The sequence below is a fragment of the Pholcus phalangioides genome, unplaced genomic scaffold, assembly GCF_987345545.1.
Source record: "Pholcus phalangioides strain wild (caught in Gottingen) unplaced genomic scaffold, Ppha-v1.0 ptg000010l_1, whole genome shotgun sequence".
In the NCBI taxonomy this organism is placed as follows: Eukaryota; Metazoa; Arthropoda; class Arachnida; order Araneae; family Pholcidae; genus Pholcus; species Pholcus phalangioides.
This window is the reverse complement of record NW_028301603.1, coordinates 12,284,009-12,305,307: the sequence shown is the minus strand read 5'-3', so window position 1 is coordinate 12,305,307 and position 21,299 is coordinate 12,284,009. Positions and strand designations below refer to the sequence as shown.

At 37.2% G+C, this 21,299-nt stretch overlaps 1 protein-coding gene across 1 annotated transcript in view; it reads left to right on the top strand.

Moving 5' to 3' along the window:
- Positions 1-15,644, top strand: part of LOC149080934 (nose resistant to fluoxetine protein 6-like) — a 37,958-nt gene extending 22,314 nt beyond the window's left edge. Inside the window, exons 9-15 of the mRNA XM_089237623.1 lie at positions 2,584-2,749; positions 2,844-2,923; positions 3,927-4,049; positions 4,578-4,698; positions 4,787-4,973; positions 5,150-5,292; positions 15,342-15,644. Of these exons, the coding sequence (XP_089093749.1) occupies positions 2,584-2,749; positions 2,844-2,923; positions 3,927-4,049; positions 4,578-4,698; positions 4,787-4,973; positions 5,150-5,292; positions 15,342-15,578 (1,057 nt within the window). The 3' untranslated portion in view covers positions 15,579-15,644. The remainder of the gene's footprint in view (positions 1-2,583; positions 2,750-2,843; positions 2,924-3,926; positions 4,050-4,577; positions 4,699-4,786; positions 4,974-5,149; positions 5,293-15,341) is intronic.
- Positions 15,645-21,299: the final 5,655 nt, after the last annotated feature.

Genomic DNA, 21,299 nt, shown 5'->3' with positions numbered 1-21,299 from the left:
TGTGGCCAGCCCAGGTGCTGGGCCGCTGCTGCTTCGGCTGTTTCTATAGGGGCACTGGCACCGAAAGAAAAATTCATTCACTGAGGAAAAGTCACCGATAACACGAGTGAGTGAGCTAGGTGTTGAGCAAGTAAGTGAGAGAGCGCAATGACCGAGTGAGAGTTAGCGATAGAGTGGTTAGCGAGTGAGTGGCAGAATGAACAACCCAGTGAGTTAGTGACCTACTGAGTGAGTGGTAGAATGAGCGACCTATTGAGTAAGTGGTAGAATGAGCGACCTATTGAGTGAGTGGTAGAATGAGCGACCTATTGAGTGAGTGGTAGAATGAGCGACCTATCGAGTGAGTGGTAGAATGAGCGACCTATCGAGTGAGTGGTAGAATGAGCGACCTATCGAGTGAGTGGTAGAATGAGCGACCTATCGAGTGAGTGGTAGAATGAGCGACCTATCGAGTGAGTGGTAGAATGAGCGACCTATCGAGTGAGTGGTAGAATGAGCGACCTATTGAGTGAGTGGTAGAATGAGCGACCTATTGAGTGAGTGGTAGAATGAGCGACCTATTGAGTGAGTGGTAGAATGAGCGACCTATTGAGTAAGTTAGTAACAGAGTGAGCAACCTATTGAGTAAGTTAGTAGCAGAGTGAGCAACCTGAGTGAGTGGTAGAATGAGCGACCTATTGAGTAAGTTAGTAACAGAGTGAGCAACCTATTGAGTAAGTTAGTAGCAGAGTGAGCAACCTGAGTGAGTGGTAGAATGAGCGACCTATTGAGTGAGTGGTAGAATGAGCGACCTATTGAGTGAGTGGTAGAATGAGCGACCTATTGAGTGAGTGGTAGAATGAGCGACCTATTGAGTGAGTGGTAGAATGAGCGACCTATTGAGTGAGTGGTAGAATGAGCGACCTATTGAGTGAGTGGTAGAATGAGCGACCTATTGAGTAAGTTAGTAACAGAGTGAGCAACCTATTGAGTAAGTTAGTAGCAGAGTGAGCAACCTGAGTGAGTGGTAGAATGAGCGACCTATTGAGTAAGTTAGTAACAGAGTGAGCAACCTATTGAGTAAGTTAGTAGCAGAGTGAGCAACCTGAGTGAGTGGTAGAATGAGCGACCTATTGAGTGAGTGGTAGAATGAGCGACCTATTGAGTGAGTGGTAGAATGAGCGACCTATTGAGTGAGTGGTAGAATGAGCGACCTATTGAGTGAGTGGTAGAATGAGCGACCTATTGAGTGAGTGGTAGAATGAGCGACCTATTGAGTGAGTGGTAGAATGAGCGACCTATTGAGTAAGTTAGTAACAGAGTGAGCAACCTATTGAGTAAGTTAGTAGCAGAGTGAGCAACCTATTGAGTAAGTTAGTAGCAGAGTGAGCAACCTATTGAGTAAGTTAGTAGCAGAGTGAGCAACCTATTGAGTAAGTTAGTAGCAGAGTGAGCAACCTATTGAGTAAGTTAGTAGCAGAGTGAGCAACCTGAGTGAGTGGTAGAATGAGCGACCTATTGAGTGAGTGGTAGAATGAGCGACCTATTGAGTGAGTGGTAGAATGAGCGACCTATTGAGTGAGTGGTAGAATGAGCGACCTATTGAGTGAGTGGTAGAATGAGCGACCTATTGAGTAAGTTAGTAACAGAGTGAGCAACCTATTGAGTAAGTTAGTAGCAGAGTGAGCAACCTATTGAGTAAGTTAGTAGCAGAGTGAGCAACCTATTGAGTAAGTTAGTAGCAGAGTGAGCAACCTATTGAGTAAGTTAGTAGCAGAGTGAGCAACCTATTGAGTGATTGATTGAATGAGCTACTTAATACGAGAGAGAGTGTGAGTGGTAGAGTGACAGGCCGGTTTCACAGTCTCCGTTAATTTCATATAAAGCAAGTTGTACCAAATAAAGAAGCAACTGGAGTGGGACAAGGGTGGCAAAATTTGTGTCTGCACGTACAACACTAGATACATACACGCTGCAAACAATCTTTTTCTTATACAAGGATGACGTCACTCTCCGCTACCACACGAAGGTTTTTAACACACAATTGGCTGTTGCGAAGATATATTTCGGAAAGAGAGAAAATTCAACTGCCTCTGCGAGGAATCGAACCCACGTCCTTTCACTTTCCAGGTGAACGCACTAGATTACAGAGGCACAGAATCTCTCAATCTTTCCTTGGAGCTCGTGTACACTGAAAGGGACCGTACATGGACGGCCGGACCAGACTCAGGCCAAGCTCACAACATTTTCTCTCTTTCCGAAATATATCTTCGCAACAGCCAGTTGTTAAAACCTTCGTATGGTAGCGGAGAGTGACGTCATCCTTGTATAAGTCGCCATCTGGTGGCAGCGTCAGCAGTTGTGAGCTTGGCCTGAGTCTGGTCCGGCCGTCCATGTACGGTCCCTTTCAGTGTACACGAGCTCCAAGGAAAGACTGAGAGATTCTGTGCCTCTGTAGTCTAGAGGTCTAGGGCGTTCACCCGGAAAGTGAAAGGACGTGGGTTCGATTCCCCGCAGGGGCAGTTGAATTTTCTCTCTTTCCAAAATATATCTTCCCAACAGCCAGTTGTTAAAACCTTCGTAATCTTTTTCTTGTCGATCTAGGCTGGCTCCGTCTCTTCTGATGGTGATGGGACTGATGTTTTTGGTTCCTCTAGTGAGTTCTGGACCATTCTGGTACGAGGCAATAGACGTTGAGATGCAGTCTTGCAGGAGAAACTGGTGGACTTCGTTGCTGTTCGTCAACAACTGGACGTCGATGCTGCAAATCGTAAGTTGCTTTCTTCCGGAATCCATCTGAATAATCTGTCCGGTAAATATTTCTGTTCTAAATACCATGTCTGTAAATATTCGTCTGTTTTTAGTGCGTTCATCCAACGTGGTACCTCTCCGCTGACATGCAGCTCCATGTATTCTCAATATTCGTATTGTTTGCTCTGTACAGGTGAGTTTTTATACTTTTCACGTTGATTGTGCTTCTATGTGGTGCATAGATAGATAAACCACTTTTCTTCATCTACCAATTTCGTAGCAACAACGTCAATCAGCGTACAAGTATGAGAATGCTTCAAATCAGGAAAATTTCTCTAACCCAAAATTAACGGTCTATAAAACACTGCACAGCCAACTTCTCGAACCGCAAATTTCTGTGTAAACTATGCCAGGATATATACATATGAATGCCTCTGGGATCAATGGATCCTAGAGGCATACTTCCAACCAGAAAAAGTACCCAAATAACGTGTGGACGTCAGATACGTCATTCATATTGCAAGGGGTTTTGTATAGCTATTGAAATAAAAATGTCAACTTTTTATACGGACACCATGTCCTCAAAAACCCAAATAGAAAGATACTGCTCTGTCATTCTTGAGACCAACAAAAGAAATTCTACATTTGTAAGTGCAATATTCGCTGAGATATTTGAATTGGGAAAATAGGGAAAAGTTGAGGAAAGAACAGTAAAAACTAAAGGCTTTTTCCCGCTCATTTATGTTTCGTTCTTTGAGCTGACGTACACAAGTCACAGAAAAGATACGCAAATAACGAACGGAATGCCTCCGAATAGTTTATTACAGCAGTATGTGTTCCACGTGACCACCACCACAGGATATAACACATTGCAGGCGAGTCACAAATCCAGCAACGGCAGAGTGCAGCAGGTCCACGTACACGGTTTTCCACGGTGAACTGGTTGTGGAGTAGGAGTGCAAATTCGTATAACTCATTTGCATATTTCCACCGAAGTCGCTCGTACCAGTGCCACCTATCGACTGTTTTTTGAGTTTTTTTCCCGTCTTAAAAAAATTCCCTTGACCTAGCGATGCTAACCCTGCAAACCGTTTTTTATTTCTGTTATTTTTTCGGTTTTTATGAATTTTTAAACTTCTACGGACCCTGTATTCACATTTATTTCTATGTCATTTGATTTTTTTTCTATTATTCAGGTCGCCAAAATTGGGATACTGCGTGATGGCATTCCTCACTGGCATATCGACTATCACTATCGGTATCATCACTTACGTTTGGGACTTGCCACCATTCATTCACATATCTTCCGGTGATCAAAGGTAAGAGTATGAACATAGTACACGCTGGTTTCTGATTCTGCAAGTTACGAATAGGTTTTAATTGATGAATTAAAAGGAATCTATACGCAGTGTCATCTTAATGCACGGGCCCACCCGGGAACAGCCAGCACCTTCTAGAGATAGAAGGCGTCCGCACTCTACTTGTGACGTCAGTTGTGTACGTTCATTTTCCCCTCAGAATATTCGGGGGGAAAAAATTCCCTGCTCATGCCAGTATCATCGTTGTGTGTTGTGCCCGAGTGGCATAGTGGTAAGATGCTCGTCTACATCATCGTTGTGAGGGAAAAGAAATGATCGGGCTCAGAATTGGCGATTTCTATGCCCCCACATCCAATCAGATAGATTCTACCCCTCGAATGGTCAAATTCAACTTGTTAAAGAAGTTGGTTAAAATTATAGTTTAGTTAGCTGTAAGAAGTTTCTACTTTGCCCAGAACTATCTTCTCATCATGACACTCACCGTGACATCTTTATCCATTGAGCTGGACGTTTTTGTTTCGTTTTCAGGAAGATCACAGATACCGTAGACCTGATCCATATACGAACTTTCAGCCACGTCGGACCATACTGCATAGGCCTTCTGACAGGTTACCTGTTACTCAAGTACCAGGACGAAAAGCTATCTAAAGTGAGAAAGGGCTTATCATATTGATACATAATAGAAAAGTACACCAAGTCGTTGCCAACTGATATAATGAATTTTATATTTATTGCAGAGAAACTGTATCCTGGGTTGGAGCGCATCGTTTGCCGCCTGTACCGTTTCGCTGTATGGAGTTCATGAATGGAACGTTGGTAATTCACCCGGAATCATCTGGGCATGTTTATACGCCGCAGTACATAGGACGACTTTCGCTGCTGGGGTCGCTTGGGTCATGTTCGCATGTGTCACTGGTCACGCTGGTATGAAACTTGTTATTGTGAAATATTATATGTCAAATTATCAGTTATAGCTAATTCTTTTAGGTTCCGATTCCCAATTTTGTAATTCCCACTCTGAATTTTAAAAAACTAAAACGTGTTTATAGATATTTTGGTGATACAAATTTTTGTTGCCTTCCCCCCCCCCCCCAATTCAGGTTTCGTCAATGACCTGCTGTCTTCGTCGGTATTCGCTTTCTTCAGCCGTTTGTCCTTCATGGCGTACTTGATGCAGAGCTTGGTCATTTGGGTGCGCAAGGCCTCTGCCAGAGAAAGGATGTTTTGCAGTCATTACCGTGTGGTAAGGAAACCTGTGATTATGACATTGTACTCTTCCAGACAACAAAATGTATTGAAAACCATGAACTGCCGTAAGGTAAGTAGGGGGTGTAGATTTATTATCGTTAACCAGTGTATTTTTGAAGGCCCGAATATATGTGCCTTCGTAGAAATCTAAATCAACTGTAGCGAGAGTTTTTCACAAAGTCCCACAGTTGATTTAGATTTCTACGAAGGCACATATATTCGGGCCTTCAAAAATACACTAGTTAACGATAATAAATCCACACACCCCCGATCGCCACACCATGGCTTAAATTCATTTCGAGCGGGAATTATAAGAAAATTCGAATAGACCAATCGGATAGCACTATCCCGCAAGTGTCCAATCAGGACGCTGCATTATTAACTCACGCAGGCTCACAGCTTCATTCTGACCAACGACGTTCGAAGTGAACAGACGTACTTCTTCCGCTGAGCAAGATTTGGTATTCAACCTAAGTGGGAAAGTCGGTCAGCGTGACTAGTGGTTAAATTTTCCTCTGAAGACGGCGCCCATTGGTGTTGAAATGCATTAGGACTTTTTATTTTCGTGTATTTGCCTTATTCGTTGCAGTCTTCTTAATAATTACCATGTATCATACATTGTAGTTTTATCAAATTCTATTTGCGCAATAATCAATATATCAAGTTTATACTTTCACAGGGTGACTCAGAGAGAATCACTCGTTTTCGAAATTGTATATTTCTTAAAAATCAAAAACACAGAATATGATATAGAGCCCAGAAGTTCAGGCAAAATGCCTTTTTTTTTTGCCTATTTTCAAACGTTGTTAGTAAAACTGCCTTTTCCGAATTTTTCCTGCCTTAAAAATTCCTATTCCCATATAGTGATACGTATATTCATGAATTTTAGAAGCCGCATTCTGTAGAACTTAAATGTTTTTATCATCGAGAACTTCAAAAGAATTTTTTTTTTAAATTTTCAACCCATAGTATTGAGGGGGCTCGGTCGATTGCCCTCCAGAGATCGAAGGGTTTGAATTTTAAACGTGTTCCCCCGCGCAACAAGTCGATTGCTTTCAGTTTGATTTTCTTCATTGTAGGTGATGGGAAGTGTGGGGAGGAGTTTTGAAAATTTTTTTTTCTCTCTCAAACATGTTATTCAAGTACCCAGTAATTGCATGTAAAAATTATGTCTAATTTGGTTAAGAAATTTAAAGAGCTATCACAAAAATGCTGCCAGAAAAAAAAAAGTGATTTTTATTAGCGCCCTCTGCTGTCAACTTAAAACACTAATTTTTGGATTAATGAATATTCTTGTGGGGGATTTATGTTTTAAGTTATTTTTTAGATAACACTTATCACAGTTGAACTAAATTATTCAAAAATTTGATGTAGGAATTTTTAAATATCGGTTAAAATAATTTTTACTTTTTTGTTTTGGTCACTGGACAAATTTTCGTTTCATTTCGAGGCAGTTTAAGTTTCGATTTTGTGTGCGCCTATAAATAAATTAGTTTTGTTTCCTGGCGTCATCTATCTTTGACTATGAATACTACTTACACGAATAAGTTTTGGTCCTATTTTTTCTAAATTCTATCGTTTTTATCTTCATCCGAGAAATCGATTTCTCAATAATTTCAAAAATAATTCGGAAAAGTTGTGCCCACTTATAAAATAATCGGTTACAGTGAAATACCGGTAAATATGATGTTGTTTCTTCTGCTTTTACGAGCTTGAACCCACCAGGAAGATTAAGGCAAAAGAAAACAGATTTGGCATTTCGGAAGAATTACGGGACAAAATCAGACTAAAAAACCGGGTCCGAAAACTCTGGCAAAGATTTAGAAGACGGTCTGACAAAACCACTCTAAACAGACTAGAAAAGGAAATAAGACAAGAAACAACTGAATATGTCAATGAGAGATTCACCCACTTCATTGAGGAGGCCACAGCATCCGATGGCTCACTTTGGAAGGCGTGGAAAATCTGTAAACGAAAATCTCCAGCGGTGGACAAAATTACAAACGAACAAGGTCAACTGTTGTATACAAATGAAGAGATTGTTGAAACGTTTGCTGATAACTATGAAAAGCAATTCATGCCAAACAGTCTGCAATCTCGAAGTATTGCTTCAGCTCATCATGGAAAAGTTCAGGAATTCCTGGATAGAGTTCGCTCGGATGCCTTGCGCGGAATGGGTGCTGCCGGTTTGACCAATGTTGACGAAATCAGGGGCATGATTAACAAACTCAAAACTAAAAAAGCTTCTGGTCATGATGAAATTTCAAATCTCGCTCTTAAAAATCTTCCTCTTTCTATCCTCAAATCATTCACTAATATATTTAATAGCATGCTTCAGACAAGCTATTTTCCTAATGTCTGGAAACTTTCTATTGTCAAACCTCTTCATAAATCTGGAACTGACCCACTTTTCTCTCAAAACTTCAGACCTATCAGCTTACTCAGTAACATTTCTAAAGTCTTTGAACGTATCTATATTTCACGTCTTGACGCTTTCCTGTCCTTCAACAGCATTCTTCGAAGTGAGCAGCACGGATTCAGGCGGGGGCATTCTTGCGTTACTCAGCTGCACAGAGTTACCGAGTTCGTGATGACTGCGTTCAACTACAAGGAACATGTCTGTGCTCTCTGTCTGGATATATGTAAGGCCTTCGACAAAACGAATCACACAACCTTATTATCCAAACTAATTGACCTGGGTTTGCCTGACTATTTCATCATCTTTTTAAACAGTTACCTTTCCAATCGAAGATTCCAAGTCAAAAATGGCAACTGTCTCTCAACTGTTAGACCAATAAGAGCGTCTGTCCCGCAGGGTTCTTGTTTGGGACCACTGCTCTTTGCGCTATACATCAATGACTTCCCAGCTCCTCAGCGCGGAATGCTTGGTCTATTTGCTGACGATGCCATCCTGTTGACCAATCACAAAAAAGGGAAAAAATGTATTGAAAATTTACAAGAATCAACTGAAGACGTTGAGGACTGGTGCCAAGACAACGATATAAAGTTGAATCATCAAAAATGTCAATATATTCTCTTCACAAGACGGTACAAGTTTCCAAGAACTCCCATATACATCGGCAACACGGTGTTGACAAGAAAACTCCAAGTCAAGTATCTAGGTTGTATACTAGATAAGTCGCTCTCATTTTCTCCTCAGGTGATGTACGTAAGAAATAAGGCCTCACAAGCAGTTGGGATGCTATCCAGAATCACATTCCCACAGGCCAGGCTAACGTTGAGGAATAAAGTAATTCTTTTTAAAACTATTATTCGTCCTATTCTGACATATGCTGCCCCAGTGTGGGCTCATGCCAGTCTTGCAAATATGAAACGTTTACAGACACAGCAGAACATCATTCTTCGTCAGTTTACCAGAGCCCCCTGGTATGTGAGAGGAAAAAACATCCGTAAAGATCTTGACTTACCACTAATCTTGGACTATATCAAGGAGCTTGCCAATGCTCATTTTGACAGGCTACGATCTTCTGAACACCCGCATCTTAGAGAAATTGTCTGTTATGACCCTGGAATACCCACAGTACACTCTAGGCCAATGGACTTGCTGAGCGTGGATTGGGTGACGAATTGATGTAATTTTCAGAACATTTTCATGATTTTGATTTTTTTTTTTTTTTTTTTTCAAAACAATTTATCAATTTAATATCAGTTTTGTTTGATATTGCGGATGCTGTGATCGCAATTCAGAGGCATTTATATGTTTTTTTTTTTTTTTCGCAATTAATAATTTTTCTCATTTATTCATAATTTGCGCTTGCATAAAATGGTGCATTGGGTTCGTGTCGTGTTGAAACTGATGTTATTACAATACAGAGATGGTATGTGTCATGTCTTCATTATAACTTTTTCTTTGACGTTCTTGATTATGGTTATATGACTGATGACGGTTCAACAGTACCTCAAACATCTCTGGTCAGTGTCTCTCGATTATGTAAATATTTATAATGTTGGGGTTTTTGGGTAGCATATCATCAGCTGCTTCCCTTAAGACATTTCCCCCCTTGTTCTTCGATTGTGTTGTGTTTTATCTCGATGAGCATTCATTTCGCGAAGATTTGTAAACAATACTCTCCTGGCTCATTCATTCTCTACACACACACATACACTACATACCTTACACACATGCACAAACTTGTCTTTTTCCTTCTCATACCACCCCTGGTGATCTGTAAGTCGCCAGACAGCCTGCAAAGGCTGGGCAGCGACGGAAACGTTCAATTCTGGTCTGGTCTGGAGCTTGAACTATTAAAATAACGTTAAAAACTTGATAGCGTAGTTTAGCGTATTATGTAGGAAACATGGTTGGAACAAATTGCCCGAAATGCCCAGAACTTGTAAAAATTTCGACCGGACATCAGGGCCGTCTTAAGAGTATCATGGTCCCCCGGGCCAACTGGTTTTTCGGAGGCCCTACCTGGCAAATCCTAGAAAATTTCGATCGGATCTCATTTTTGTGAGGCCCCTCTTCTCTTGAGGCCCGGGTGGGCCCATGCGTTAAGACGGCACTGCCGGACATACATTTTTATAAGCATTCGCTTCGTTTGAAACATAAATTTTCTGAAAACGCTGTTTATGCCTAATCTTTTAACGCGGTGATATTTTCGGAATGGCGAAAGACTGATTTCTACTTGGATGATTTTCCACAAAGATTTACCGCGCTTTTCTTTTGGCGGCATTTGTATGCAGTAGATCCCGCTTATAAAGTTCCCACTGTACTAAGCAGTAAAACCCGCTTAGTACAGTGACTTATTTTCGTGTGGTCCTAACCTTCATTAATACTCATCGAAATTTCCCGTTTATAAAGTTTTCTCGCTTATAACGTTTTTTCAGGATTTTTTAACATTACAAATTGGATCGACTGTATTATTTGTTTCGAGATTATCTTCTGGCTCGTGATTATGAACAATCAGAATCGTAAATTTCTTGCACCATTTTCATCGGCATGGACTGTATTAATTTTCTATACTTTTTCCCCCTATTTCTACACCAATTATTATAACGTCATTGAAAAGCAGATTCAATGGGTGCAGTCATTTGTTAGAAAGTTTTTGAACCCTTAATATTACCCCGCTTTTAGTTATTTTTTCTTTTTTCCATTAATTATAAATTTTTTAATGCCTATTTTAGAAATTTTTGGTGTTTTTTTCCTGCCTATTTTGACCGTTATTAGTGCCCAAATTTCCAGGCTCTAGCGATATGTAATATATGTGAGTATAAGGGAAGAAAATATGTCTACGTTTTTTGAAGTTGCTGTTTTAATGGTTGATTTTAAGTGTGGACTCATTTTGAGCCTCTGGGAGGTCGTGTGGGCATCGTACTGGACTCAGGGTTCAGGTTTGAACCCTGTTGAAGGGGGTGGTTATAAACGGAGATAGACTTGGAAAGTCTGCGGAGCACGATGATGATCGCAGTTCATATATACCATAGTTTCCCAACTTTTTTTTTTTATCCTATCAACCCCGCCCCCCCCCCCCCAACGCAATCTAACCCATAGGACCATAGGATCCTGTTATACCAATACCTTCTAAAGCAGAAGGCCTGTCCCCGAGATTCGTGACGTCACCGAATTCCGTCCTACGAAACCCATCTTCCCTGTAAGATCGTTTTCCAGCACCACACCAATGTGTTATAACACATCGAATATTATTACAGAATCGACCCACGTTGCTATATTTTTTCTCAATGTTATATAAAAAAAGAGGCCAAATTATTAAAGACTTGCACTCGAATAGACAAGTTTATACTTATAATTCATTATTTCCAAGTATCAATTAGGGCCAGTTTTGATAAAAAGTTAATATTTGAAAAAATTACCTTTTGACTTCAAAACTTCCCCAAGAGCATTAATTTTTCAGAACTTCAATTTCTGTTGATTTTAATCAAAAAAATATCCATTGAATACCAAAAGAAAATTGAGACAAATTCAACTATATAGTATCCTTTATTTCTCAACACATACAATATATATTTTAAGTCATTTATAAAAAAAATAAATATGTAAAAGGAACTTTTCATGAAATAAATATAATAAATAACTTGAGACTTATAAGTTCTTGTGATGAGAATATTCTCTTATTTATAATATAGTTATATATAATATCCTTGAGAACATTCTCTGGAAGGACTACTTTCATAAATTACTGGGAAATATTCATGTAGAAAATAATTATTCTGAAGTTATTAATAATAGTGCTTGCAGAGAGAATATTCCAAAATCTTTCCAGAGAGTATCAAGAATATATGTAATAACATGTATTATAATAATCTTGATAAATAACTTGAGAATAATTTTCGATAAGAATATTCTCTAGTAATTTATAATAGTAGTCCCTTGAGAGAATATTTTCTGTCCCCGTCTCTCTTCCCGTCAAGATGGGAATGTTGAAGTTTGTAGAACACAAATGAAAAATTGAAAGCAAGAAAATTAAACCAACAGAGCTGAATGCACAAATTTTAAAAGAACTGAGTGATGCAGAATTTAAGTGTATGTGCATTGAAGAAAACAACAGTTCTGTTTCTTCTTAGAATGAAGCTGATTATATAAGAATAGCTTCCTTTATCAATCAACTTTGATTTAATTTCTTTTGTTTTGAACTTATTTCTGAAAATATATCTAATACTAAAATAATTTTTTAAGGTTTCTAAAATCGTTATATAACCAAACTTTTAAAACCTCTCATCATGATCTGAGAATATTCTAGAACTAAAAGTTGTCATTGGGGGGTGATTATACCAAAAATTGTTTTGTTGTAAATGTTTCGGGCAAAGAAAACTGATTTATATTTCACAATATAAACAAAATTAGTAAAAAAAATTAAATTTAAAAGAAAAATGAATATTCTCGATTATTCTCCAATTTTTACATCCAGGATAATATTCTCATTCTCCGAGAATATTCTCACCTCATATCTCTAGATTCAAGTAGTAAAAATCAAAAATAGTATTTTTTGAAAATGTCACCACTTTCCTTTTCGCATAAAATTTATTGACTATAATTTTTCCTTTAAAAGTGCATTTTTATTTGAAGGTTCTTTAGAAATACGTTAGAAAAAACTCCACAGAAAATTACCCCTTCCCACATACTAAAACTTACCTCAAAGAAATATTGTTAGTACCTGTCTATATTTCCCAAACCTGGCTTTTGAATAAGTATTTGTATATATTTTCGAGTTAAAACATGGAAAACCCAATTCATCACCACAGTATTTTGTAATTTCTAAAGAACCCAAAGTTGTTTATCATAACGCATTGTGAATCTATTTCGAAACTGCAACTTCTGTACCAATCACTGACAAATGTAGATTAATTTTAAGAATTATATTATGAAGCAACATGTGATCTATGTTCAAGAAGGGCAAAACATGAACCTCACGAAATTTATAGGTGGGGCGAAATTCTATTTGAAAAAAAAACAAAAACACAATTTTTTAATACAGCCAGCTTTTCTGATAATTTTAATCAGATACACTATCAGGGAAAAAATGGTCTGGCCCTGTATGTTGAAGGGCGAGGATGAACATGGAAATTTATATCGGGACTAATAGACAAACCCACTATTTTGTTATTAATGCAATTAATTATCAGTTGCGATGGCTACAACAATAAAACTAATAACATCCAAAGTGGATCACACAATTTTGAGAATTACATTATGAAGCAACGAGCCATATATGTTCGACAGGTGAACTATGTATCTGACCAAATTTATATAGACATGGGGAAAATTCTAGTTAATATTCTATGATTATGCACTACTTCCACGTTGGTATCAATATAATCATCACTTGAATATTTTAAGTTGTTTTGCGTGTTGAGAAATTTGTTAATTTATATGGAAAAATAAACTGACATTTTTTTAACCTAATACTCTAGCCCAGATATAATGCCACCACCCGTCCCAAAGAATTTTGGCATTATAACAGGTAATATGGTTGGAATAGTGTTTTAGAGGGGCTTCATTACATAAATTCACACATTTATAATGAAACACTTTGTCTTCTTAGTTATTCTATAAATATTTCAACACTCATTTAATTTTAAGACAAAATTCATGAAATTCTAAAAACTGTACATCATTACTTGAATATTTCTTGATATAAAACTTGAGACAAATATTTTACACTTACCTTTGAAATTATTTTAGTTCTACATTACATTGTAATCCCAATATAGATGTGTGCATTAATCATATTTATATCAAAAATTAAAAAGAAAAAAAAAATCACCCTGGCGAATAGGCGAATCTTTCATACACATCCATACACTTACACAAACACATATCTCCCCTTCTTCATAGGCCTATCTGGGCCTGTCTGTAGTCCCACAGTCAGCCCTTATGGAGCTGGGCATGGGGGAAAACTTTGATTCTGGTCTGGTGGTTCTATCCAGTCCTCACTCTTCTTGGGCGATCAGCAAATTCACATGATTCTGGTCTGATCCCACGATACTGTCCAAGTCATACACACCTATTGACATGAAATAAAAGCATCATTAGACGTTTGAATTTTTTCAAAATTTGTGAATGTATTTAGTTGAAATTATAACATTAAAAAAATTTAGAATTTTCATTGCTTTGACCCTAGAAGGTCTTACCAAGGGACCCACTTTCAGTAGGGGGCATGAAATAAAATATTTCCTTTCACGTAATTATTTGAAGTTCCATCAAAGTCTCCAATGAGAAATATTAGAGTGGGATCCACTAAAAATTTTATAGAAGCCCGGCTCCTGGATGTGAGGAGGTGGCAGCCCATGAAATGTATTTTCTGTAATTATTCTAAATTCCCTCCAGCTGTTTGTTCCTTAAAAACTTCTTACGTTGCAGGATAACATTGAAAAAAAAGATTCAAATAGCACAGTGCCAATATTATCAATTAACTTAATAAAGCCTTATCCCTATGTATAGCACTGAGTTTATGAAAATTGGGATTATGAAATTAACTATGTTTGCAATAATAATATTACAGAATATTCATCAATGCATTTTATGTAATAGTAAAAAAGGGACTAACCTGTGTGATTTTATATGCAGCTGTACAGATAGGCCTATACTTCCTTCCACGAAGCTCGCTGGTGGCCGGATTAGCTGTTGTTTTCTTCAACTATTCTTTTTAAAGGACTTGTGCAACAATATTATTTATTATCTTGCCCATAAATTAATAAAATAAAAATTTGTCACTAAAAAACTGCGCACACGTGCGTGCTTATAGTTGTCAACATGGCGATGAGGGAAGAAAAGCTATCGACGGGGAAAAAACAGGCCAGAGTTTTGAGCTGGAGTGAGATGACGCCACAGCATCGAAAAATCGCGGGCGAAGGTTTCTTGCTCCAGAAGGTGTTGGTTATACCCATGGATTCTACCATCCCCCGGAACATTACATTGCCCCCCAGAGACGTTAGCGCCCACACACCACACACACGTTGAGAATCACTGATATATATACGCATATAAATTAGATCAGTAGGCTCCACCTTTGACACCGGAGGAGGGGATATCTCTGCCCCATGGTGGTGGCCAGCTGAAATTGGTTTCCTGCGGTTTTCCAGCTTTGAAGTGATATCCCATTTGAAAAATCTCCGCAGAGAGCAGGCAGACCTATAACACGATACTGAAGCTTTTTTTTTTTACAAAGTGATCCTCACGTATTCCCAAGGGATCAGCATGATCTGTCCATTCAATTTGTTAGTGTTAGTAGACATCCATGCCCGAACCGGGATTCGAACCCAGACCTGCACAGTGAGAAGCTGGTTCCCTAACTACTCGACTGCCAGGCAGCAAGCATGAAAATTCAAGCATTTCCATCTAGATAATTAGACATTCGTCTAATGGACTACCAACCCCTGCCAGTTTTGCGAATTCGAGATGTTCCAGTTGAGCTTATATACACCACATGACTAACATTACCTTCATAACTGGTAAAACGAGTTTATATGATTTTGATTGAAACATACGTCGCTTTTTTTTAGTTAACTTATATTACTTTTTATATCATTACGATACTAACTTATATACCATTCTCTTCGCAGTCATATGAATACATCGGGAACATAGTGGTGACATTCGCACTGTCGTTTGCACTGCATCTGTTACTTGAAGCCCCCGTCGCCAACCTGCATCGGTTGCTGTTGCGTTCGAGCCAGAAGTCACAAGATGGTGATGAGAAGCAGCCAACGACTGAGGGCCTCGAAATAAGAAAAGCTTTGAATGCTGGAAACGTTGAACTGAAAGCAGTGAAGACAATGATTACAACGGTGACAAAATAGCACCATCGTTTGACTGACTTGTTATAATGAATTTTCTCATATCATTAAATACGTTGAAATTTTGGGGAGGAGTGAAATTACTCTTCAATATCATATTTTCAGATAACACTGCTTCCGGGTGAATCGGAAGCATTGGCACCCAAACAAGCCGTATCAACAGTATGGGTGAAGTGATATTCTGGATGACATATTAAGCGGTAGAGTTCTAGGACACCCTGTACACAGATCCCCGTGATGCCACATTGACAAGAGAAAATGGAAACAGAAAATAATAATCCAGAAACTTCGTTTACGCCGACAACATTTATTGCATATAGAACAAGCTCCTCCGCAGGATTATACACACGTATGCAAATTAACTTTTCAACATTAACTTTCTTCCTTTGCACGCAAACAGACAGCAATTATCATCGACAATATAATACTTCATTAAAATCTATAATACCATATAGCCAATACTATATAATTCAAATGCACGAAGTCATAATACATTCAAGCAAACGTTTCAGTACAGGAAGCTCATACAAGTTGGTCACAAGGAAGAAAGAAAAATCGAAAGGTATACATGGTAGAAAAATTTATACATAATACATTTAAAACTGCCTTTTGGTCGAGGAGTTTGAAAATATTGAGCATTTTTTTTACACACTAATGTAAATGGTGTAATTTTGTGATGCACTAGTAAAGTCAAATTGTATAACATTTAAAATTATGAAATTCATCTATCATTGGCATTTTGAGTTATGAAAAATTGCTCCTATACTTTCGCTATACACTGAGTGGCTACTTATTATTATGACCACCTGACAGTTTAAAGTAAATAAACTATGGCATTACACTGTAATGTCGGACTACTTAACATAATACGCACTTCCCAGTGCACATTCTGTCATGAATGTTTTTAGGTATTGACAAAAAAATTTAAAAAGTTTCTGATCAGCCCTGTATCATAAGAAAGCTGCAAATGATTTTTAACTTTCACAGAATATTTTAATCGTTTTGCACAATACTTGTATTTTCATGAAAATAGAGAACATATATATATAATCACAAAGATATATATGTTTATAAAAATTCCATTTTTATTGCATGTATTTTGCTTATAACATGTAGAATTTTCATCCAATTTTTATGGAACTTACAGAAAATTTGATAACAAACCTTGAAAAATTTTTTAGTGTCTCTCACGTAACAGTGTTTAGTATTCAATGATATATGAGCATCGTAAGCAAATTGTGCTTAATCATACATACACAGGATACATCAGTTTTATTTCCTCCTAATTTGGTTGTCAAATATGTATATAGTGCAATTTTTGTATGAAAATTCCAGTTGAATGCCGTGAAAAACCAGAAAGATATTGATACAGTGGGCAGTAATTTCAGTTACTCGATGGATAAGGGAATTCCACAAATAGATATTTCCAATTATTTTCCGTGTCATTTGATTACCTTTCAGTTTTAACATCGTACACGTGTTACGCTCAAGCAGATCTGTTATATAACATCAGACATGCGTCTGCTAATTTGCATAATGCTGCAGGCTTGTTCTCAAAATAATCAAATGACAGAAAATAATTGATATACCAGTTTGAGGCAAATTACTTTTCACTATCGCAGTCATCTTCCTGAATTTTCGCGGCATTCAACTGCAATTTTTACATAAGTTACACTATATCTGGCATCCAAATTATGAAAAATGGAATTTGTTTTCTGTGGTGTGCATAATTACAAATAATTTACTTAAAATATTCATATCCAGGGGCACCCCCCCCCCCCCAAAGAGAATTTCTAGGCATCAGTTTGGTGTCCCAAATTATCTGAATGTGAATCCACGTCTCAAAACTGATATATATCTTGATTGAAAAAATATTCAGAAACGAAATGTCGTTTGCAGGGGAATAATTTAGAACTTTCAGCAAGATTCTACTAAACAAGTTCAGTTCATATTTTCAAGTTATTCAATTATATAAAAATTTTCACTTTCAGTGCACGAGGAGTAGCGTGTTGTTCGTGAGCGCTGTGTAAATAAGGATGTAGCCAGTGGAAAAAAATTCATGCCTTTTTAAGTGAGAAAACATTAGGATATCACCCGCTCATAACAATGAATGTTAAACGTCTGTTTTAGACTAATATTTGTCAAGGTTTTTTTCTTCTGCAGTATGCTATACCCAAACTATTTTCTTTGGTTAAGTTAGTGACAGGCAAACTATGGCCCGCTCAGAGGTTCTATCCGGGACCCGCTGCAGATTTCAAAATAATTTTCAACTTCAGTTTTTTCAAAAATTCATTTAAGGGATTGTTTCACTTTTTGCATATGGAAAATATAGTTGTGAGAATTTAAATAAAAATTGATTTTTAAAAAACCCCTTTGCATAGGCTATGGCATCTCGAGTCGTTTGGGTGCGCCCTATCCTTCCTAGAAGTTTTTAAACCTGATACTGAGGCACCCTGCATAAATTCAGCATATTGTGGAAAAAATTGTGGTTAGGCATACAGTACTGACTGCTTACTTCTATATTGCCAGGTTGTGCATAATTTTTTTTTTACTTGGACACAGACGTATTAAAAATAAAATTTCAACACAAATTATCTAATTAGAATAAAAAAAATCATTTGTGTGGAAAATTACTGGTATCTTATGAAATTAAGAATGTTCTGGGGCGCTAAAAATTAGTTTTAACGCCCCCAGAACATTCGACCATGAGCCGCCCACATCTCAAATACTAAATCTCTCATCACACATTGGTTTTTTTTTACAGTGTGCCCCATGTATAATGACAAATTTTCTACAAGTTTAAAAAAAATTGGTTAAAACTCAAAGCAAAAAAACACGCAATGGAAACAAAATTTTATAAGAAACATTCATATTTTCAAGTGCATCTATTTTCACGAAAATGCAATACCAATATTTTATGAAACAGGTAAAATATTCTATGAAAATTTCAAATCATTTGCATCACACGCACCAGGGTTGACTTAAAAAAAAATTTTCTCGTCCCCCAAAACATAGGTGACCTAATCTACACTAGAAAGTTGGAGTTCAAGTATTATGTTTTTACAATGCTGAAATTTCACAACAGAGTGACACTCTAGCTCGTTTGCCTAAAACCATCAAGCTTATATCACTGGAGGAAGCATCGCGATGGCAGCAGTATCAAATGCAAAGAAATCACGTGCCACTTTGAACACATTACATGCGATTCATACACATTCCTCTATAGAATTTCTACATGTCGGAATGTGCATGAATGTGTAGTGAACCTAATGCAACATTTTTTTCTGTGTAATGCTTGTTATGTGTAGTGCTGCCATCTGTCAAGGAATAGGCTGCAAGACCTGATATGTGATATCAGGCCTAGGAATCAATCAAAAGTTTTACATTAATGATTAATTGAACAAACTATGTATTTTCACTCGGTAATTTTTGTTGTAGTAAACTGTATTCAAGGGTGCTCCAAGTTTTTAATGTTATTCCCAAGGGTGCCACGAACTTGAAAAGGTTGGGAAACGCTACTCTAAATATTGCAATTAGTCTTTTAAAGATTTAAAAAAAAGAATTGAGCACTCTTTTCAATTCTTTAGATACAAGATTAAATTGTTTCTTTCCTTAATAGCTTCGCTTATAAGCAACTGGCAAGAAATTCGGATCTCTGACGAACCATAGATAAATATGATAACCTTGTCTTAACCTACCTAACAGCATGTTAGAAAAGAACAAATGAAAGCAAAACAGTATAATACAAAAGTACAAAAGATGCTTATTATACTCATATCTCTTCCCCCCCCCCCCCAATCTGTAATACTTAGATAATAGAGTAGGTACGAAGATGATTTCTCTTTCACCCTCACCTACCTGTTCTTTTTCGCTCTTAGGTGTACCCTACTATTATGTAGGTTGCAACAAAGCTTGGTGATAAGGAGAGAAAGAAAACAGAACTTTTAATTTATTCCACTGGCATTTGAACGTAATATTGCATCCTTGATCGCAAAGTGGTTCTTTCATTGATTCTGGAACTATTGCTTTCATTAATTTTGGAATTATCTCATTGAATTCCATAAGAACCATAAATGCCACAAGAAAATAACAGAGGTTGTGTGGCATTCAATGTGTCACATGAACTTCTAATGAATGATTTTGCGAAGACTGTTGACGTCATACTCCCTCCAGCAATATAAGCCTAATGCTTAAAACTGTCAGATGGTGATAATAAAATAGCCAGTCATTGTATAATGTGAAACCTGTCTCCTAGTATGATTGAGATAGTCACAATTTTAGGCGCTTGTATCATAATTGTTATAATTGTTTCCTCAAAGTGATGAATGTTCATATCCCAGGAGGCATGTTTCTGTCTGACGAACAAATTTCTTGAAGATAATGAGATACAATGCTTAAAATTTTGAACTGACATCACAGTTTACCAGTGTAAATATATTTTGTGAAAATTTTCTTTATATACATATATGAACTTTTAAATAACGTGTCATGTATAAAAGATTTCCCCTTTTTTATAACAGCTTATAAAATATACAGGATATGTGCATTGTACAAAGGTAGATATATGATTGTGCGTGGGAGGTATAAGCGATATACAAGGATGTTTAATGTCATTCAATGGTTATAGGTGTTGTCAATCATGCTCAATAAAACTGTAAATAACACTCGCACGAGGTCATGAACCAGGATATGCAAACAAATCGAGTCATCAAATCCAGTTCTTGGCGATGGAAAAGTTGGTGCTGGCAAATGCAATGTGAATTATAAACAATTTTATGAATATCACTTATTTTTGGTGAAATGATCGGAACATTAATACACTAGTAATAAGGATTTTAGAATTCATTATCATTCATAGATATAAATAGGTATTCTTCCATTGAGTAAACTCTATGGCTTTGCTTCAAAACCGAGGAGATGTAAACTGATTTTAGATGACACAAATATCAAATTTTGACTTCCGAATGAAGCTCCATTAAAGAAGGTATCTGTTCTCTGAACATACTTGGGTAAAATCACGACAATAAATATGATTTTTGACAATTTCAAATTGGAACTTGTCACACCACTCATCTCTTCAGGCATTATAGCCAAAAAAACATTAACCCCTTTTCATTTGCATATTCTGGTTTTCCTCAAAATGGCAATAAAAGAGAAGATATGAAATATATTATGCTTTACAGCCATTTTTTGTGCTATGATGGAAAGGATTTTGGGCTGTTTGGCCATCGTGAATGAGTGTTAAAACTGTATATTTCACTTCGGCGAGTTACAAGGATCTTCAGAGATGGGGATTAAGTGATGTAACTGCATAAATATAGGTTGTCTTTAGCTTTGCATCCCTTCACCAGTCTCCTGAAGATGCTCATAACTAATACAAGCAAAACGCAAGTTTTAACATCCATTCCAGACAGACTTAAATCCTTCCATCATATTAAAAAAATATGTTTTCCAAGTTAAGTTTTCCAATGTGAATTTTATGAGACAAAGCTTGGAATGCATCATATATGACTAGATTTCGCACATTTCACCAAAAGTGGCAAATGAAAACTAATAAAAATGGCATAATACAATATATAACAATATATAAAAAGAAAATCTATATGACATCAGGTAATGAGACTAGATTCAATGACTTTCTTATGGAGAGTCAAGGTAATGAGACTAGATTCAATGACTTTCTTATGGAGAGTCAAGGTAAAGCGACATTAATTGGTCAAATAG